Source organism: Eufriesea mexicana, unplaced genomic scaffold (assembly GCF_001483705.2).
Source record: "Eufriesea mexicana isolate 0111107269 unplaced genomic scaffold, ASM148370v2 scaffold386, whole genome shotgun sequence".
Taxonomy (NCBI): domain Eukaryota; kingdom Metazoa; phylum Arthropoda; class Insecta; order Hymenoptera; family Apidae; genus Eufriesea; species Eufriesea mexicana.
This window is the reverse complement of record NW_016908604.1, coordinates 285,414-290,964: the sequence shown is the minus strand read 5'-3', so window position 1 is coordinate 290,964 and position 5,551 is coordinate 285,414. Positions and strand designations below refer to the sequence as shown.

General features: G+C 34.4%; 1 protein-coding gene across 1 annotated transcript in view; it reads left to right on the top strand.

The window, feature by feature from the left end:
• Nucleotides 1–2,189: 2,189 nt before the first annotated feature.
• The window catches only part of snRNP-U1-70K (small ribonucleoprotein particle U1 subunit 70K), a 5,184-nt gene continuing 1,822 nt past the window's right edge, over nucleotides 2,190–5,551 (top strand). Inside the window, 6 exon segments of the mRNA XM_017897149.1 lie at nucleotides 2,190–2,514; nucleotides 2,674–2,856; nucleotides 2,953–3,015; nucleotides 3,086–3,167; nucleotides 3,450–3,494; nucleotides 3,497–3,523. Of these exon segments, the coding sequence (XP_017752638.1) occupies nucleotides 2,371–2,514; nucleotides 2,674–2,856; nucleotides 2,953–3,015; nucleotides 3,086–3,167; nucleotides 3,450–3,494; nucleotides 3,497–3,523 (544 nt within the window). The 5' untranslated portion in view covers nucleotides 2,190–2,370.

Below are 5,551 nucleotides of genomic sequence, written 5' to 3'. Positions count from 1 at the left end.
CTCTTTCGTTTTCTCAATTCTGGATTTCTGCCCGAATGTCGGCCAAACCGGACGGCATGTAATTGTACACGAGTGTGCGACGTTATCGACTGTGCGTGACACGATATTACGATAGGGGATTATAAAATGTACCACGTATTCGAGTTCTAGTCGAATATGTTTGTTTTATGCGAAATCTATTACGCTCGCGCAGTAACGTTAAAGTTGACGGATTATTGCGGCTGTAGAACGACTGAAAAGTATCCGGACGATAAAACGCTAACGTTCAGCGGAAAGTACAAAGTGTAGCTCCAGTCGGTACGTTACAGGCACAGGAGTGTACTTGCAATGCAATTACGGTGATGTAACGCGCATATCTTATCGGGAAATTCTATTTGTCATAAAATAAATATTTATTTCAAAGTCCCAGGTTCGTTTCATGCTTTCGTTTTTGGTTTTCAAATAAATATCATCTGATTTAATTAAATCGTACGTAATCCAATGGAATCACATGAAGATGTATTAAAGCGAGAAATATACTACCACGATTCTCGAAAAATATTCTTTCATTTACTATTTTATGACACGTATAATCTACGGCACTGGTCGAGTAAAACGATTAATAATAAATACATTGATATCTAGAGTCCCAAAACATTGCGTAATGAAGGAAAAATATAAGCATGTTTCTCAACGAGCAACTCGACTTAATCGTAACGTGTATGTGTACTAATCCTAAACAAACGGATATGACGTCATGGCAGCCATACGATCGAACTTATTTCGTACCCCTAGCATGTTGTACAACACGTAGTATGACCAATCAAATTTCAGAATTATACTCGTACTCGTTAGTAATTGTTACGTATTGTTCTATGGTGTTTACATTGTATGCTTTATTATAGAAAAAAATAAAACGATAATTTAATTAAAAGTTATTAAACTATTAATAATTAACCCGCGAAAACGTAAATGTTACATTAGTAGTGTACCATTTCACCGCTTGATGTCGCATTGAAACCTGCTTTCGATACAAGTGGTGCCATCTTGCAGCTACTCTAAACCTTAAAAGCTTTACCATAGCAGTATTCGTTGCACATCTACAATTTAGTTTTAATTATATCACAGTAATTTGTTTCCAAAAAATACGTTTGTTCAGAAAACATATTTTCTTAACTTTTCTAGGATCTGATCAATAAGTACAAGTTTAATTCTATAATGTTAATCTCGGCTGTTGGTTTTCGTACAAGTAGAGCCATCTTAAAGAATTTTTGGTAAATATATTGATTAAGTAATAAAAGTAATTTATCAGATATTACTATTAATAAATTTATATCGACAAAATTTTATTTAAATAATTTTTTAAATACAAGATATATTCGAACATATTTCATAAGAGTAAGGTATGAAAATAAGCTTTATATAATCAATTGTATTTACTTCGTGCAATCATAGATCCCGTACAGTATAGATTTGACATCTCAGAAAATATTCCAATCATGAAAAGAAACAAAAGCTTGACTACATTTCCTATTGTCTATTTATTTATTTATTTATTACAAAATAGTGCAATACATATACAAAACTAGAAATTTGTAATCGTGAAATGTGTAAATTATTATGTATCAAAATAATGTATAAATTTTGTTCCGTCTTCTTTTGTTTAGTTCTTCCGTATTATTACGATTCACGGCCTACTGTGAAAGAATAATGAATAATATTACGTATCTTATTTATTATTATAAAAAGATTAAAAGAGGTTACATCGTGTGATTCAAATTCGCGTTGTGTGTCAGGTCTATGTTACACATTGTCTATGGCGATACAGTCACAAACCAGTAAAACTTGTCTAAGAATGATAACTTGGTTATTCACTAAATTGTAGTCAACCGATGTTAGTAACGTGATTAAGTTTTATTTGCAATTAGTGTAAAACACATAGTTCTTTTTTTTTTCTACGATAATATATGATAAATAAAAATTTCACTATTTACATAATATATCTTATAGCAGATGAAAAGTTATCGATGAATTTATACGAATAGCGATAGAAATAGAGAAATTGATGCTATATTTTTTACAAATAACGTATCTATTATTTTTTATTGTCGATGAATTCGAAATTTCGTCGCACATATTATACTGCCTTTGAAAAAGTAATTTCGTGTTTCTCCTAGATGGTGTTAATTTACGCATGCGTGCAAGGGAAGTTTGCAAGAGAGACATCTTTCCGTTCGGTAAAGTCTTACCGACTCGGTAAAAGCTTCTCATACTACAATTTGGTAGCAACGTTGTCGCCATTTTGTGTTGTGTGAGGAACGAAGATGCCGTTTGTTTCGATGTTTTGTGAGAACTGAGAATTAGTGTCATATTTGTCTCGTACCTGATAAAATGACGCAGTTTCTGCCGCCAAATTTGTTAGCTCTTTTTGCTCCGCGAGATCCTATACCCTATTTACCACCCGTTAGCAAGCTCCCGCATGAGAAGAAAAATGGAGGCTATATCGGTGTTGGAGGTTTTCTTAAATATTTCGAGGTAATAAAAATTTTAGTGTTATTTCATTTTGCGTATGTATTTATTGGAATGTTTCTTTTAAGTGTCGTAAACGTTAGAATTTCCAAAACGTTGTATTGATATTATTGTTAAATTTTGCGTACGGAATGAGTGAAGAAATATAACATACTCTTCTTATAGGATCCCAAAGACACACCACCACCGGTACGGGTGGAAACGAGAGAAGAACGCCTTGAACGTAGAAGAAGAGAACGCGCAGAGCAAGTAGCATACAAATTAGAGCAGGAAATTGCAGTATGGGATCCTGCTGGTATTCCAAATGTAACAGCGGATCCTTTCAAGACTCTTTTTGTAGCTCGAATAGTGAGTATTTTTCTTCCATACAAAGATATTAATTCGTTTAAGGAATTTAGTAAAACATTTTACTTTTAAATTATGTCTGCGTTCAATTCTTTTTAGAACTATGATACGTCCGAATCTAAGCTTAGAAGGGAATTTGAAGTATATGGCCCAGTAAAAAAGGTAGGTAGACTAACGCAAGGTTTACTTTCAGATTTACCACCACGTTGATATTTTCTATTCTCATTTTCAGATAGTGGTAATTCACAATACAATAAATGGCAAACCTAGAGGATATGCTTTCATTGAATATGAGCACGAAAGAGATATGCACTGTAAGTAAAACCCAAAAAAACGTAACCCCTTCTTGAGAACCTCAGTGAGTCCATAGTCTGGAATTTCACCTTACTTAGCGTCACTTCCAGCTAGATATAGTGGGGCAGGGCTATAGTTAGGCTACCCATTTTCATTGGTACTAAACCAGACGGTATGGGGGGTCCCGCCATACATCCATGCAGGATTACCATTCTGTAAATGCATATATGGTAAACGATCAACTGAAAAAAAGAATATTGGCTGTCTTGATTAATGCAGTTTTTATCTTGTTCTTGGTACAGCGTGGTGGCCGCTGCCGGCAACTAGTGCCGTTCACTATTCCATGCAAAATCCCTGAACCTGCCTGATATGATAGGTTTGTATGTGTGGTAAGATCCAACATACAACAACGTTTGTTAGCGTCTATGCTTACCCTATTTATCTTGTCTGATTTTGTTAAATTTGCGGTTCGAGTACCACCCCCGTCGGGGGTAGACAATAGACGTACTCTTAAAGTACTGGGAGTCAGGAGTATTTCCGATGCATATTTTGGGCTGAAATTTCTTTTATTTTTAATTACATGGTTTGCAAAAGTTAGCATTCTACATTGAAATTGATTGGTGGGCTTTTAGGAAAAAGGTTCAGGGACACGCTCTGCAAGCAGTTAGATTTGCGCCTGTACATAAAGGTAGACTACAAGTATCATAATCAAGCTATCTATCTATATATAAATATATCATGTACAAGCTATATATATATACATATAGATGGAAGATATTTGAATTTCTTCGAGCAAAATTTAACCGCATTTTTTTCTCAATACTACATTAACAATCATGCATCATTGGGTAATACAGTACATTTCATCACATCTCTTGGTTGTAGCACCTACTTTTTTTTTTTTCTTACAGTGGGCGTATTATTACATCGTAGGTCAGATGTCACTCACTTAAAATTTACGCAAATACGTGTACCAAGTGAATGTCGGGCACCGTATACATGGACTCTATGATAAAAGATATTTTCTCGTTAGGTCTAGTACCAAAATGCATGTTCCAAAACTAATTAATTGTTCTGTCTGAAACATCTTATTTCGTCGCTCTTTCCGTTTTACTAAAGTTTTAAATTAGCTAGTTATCATCTTATACGGAAGGTCATCTAATCATTTCTTTTTTCAATCAATTACTTACATTTAAGTCCTTGAACATATCAATTTCGATATAGAATACTAATTTATTCTAAAAATCTAATCTCGGAGTTTCATCTCGAATTAGTCAGTTCCTTGGAAAGTGTGCATAGAAAAAGTTACGAGTATGTGTTAAAAGGTAAATTGTTTTTCCGTGACAACAATGTTCCCCTTGTTAAACAAACGAAGCAAATTACGAAAGAGAGAGAAAAAAAAAAAAAAAAGAAAAAAAAGATTCGTTTTAACGTTACGTTAAATTTAATGTACAACTAGAACACAATATAATATAAAGTATAAATCATACGATACTTGCGCACGGTTTGGTCGTAAGTAAAAGAAAAAAGCGCACCAGGTAAATGAAAAGTAAACTTCTTCGGAGATTGAACGAACATATGAAGACTGGGCACCTTCCCAATGAATAGCATACGCGCTGGCCTACTCTATGCTCGCGAGTCTCTTACAAGTTCATTTCACGATTAAACGTACTTCTAAGATTTGTGTTAACTTCCGTACGTAAGTAGCCGCGGTAGGTATTTTTGTATCTGCTATACTTTTTGAACTTTACAAACGTAGATTTAAGGTACCGAAAAATCCGTACATTTTATTACTGATTCATGCCCCGCGAATATAACGTAGGGTCGTGACTTTATACGGTAAAATGATCATTACGGTACGGCATCGGACCTTTTTCTTCTAGAAAACCTTAGTGTACGCAAACACAGTGCATTCGGTGCTTTGTACGCTTTGTACGCAGAAACGTAATCTCATTCGTGTACATATACCGCGAGCGCAGAAATTAAACCAGTCTGATACGAGGACACTGTTTCGTGATGGTACGTACTGGCACATTTTACTTTATAAAAGAGCGCACGTTATAATCGGTACGTGTATAATCAGGAATGATATGTGCCGATACCTTACGACCTCAATCACTTCTGAAAAAATGTAACGATTACTAGTTTGGATAATTTCGTCGAGGCAATAGCAAGAAATCTTACGGAAATAGAAATAACATCGGGAAAAAAAGAATCGCACGTAGGTATATAGCAAATGCATCGTTCGATACTCGATTTATTATCTCTTTTGTGTTTTCGGTATCGCATTCTCGGACTGTTCTTGTATTCGTGTCTGTATATTTTTCATTTGCACGTGACCGAAAATTGCCGAAATTTCACAATTCGTGGAGAAAAAAAAAAAAAAAAAAAAAAAAAAAAAAAA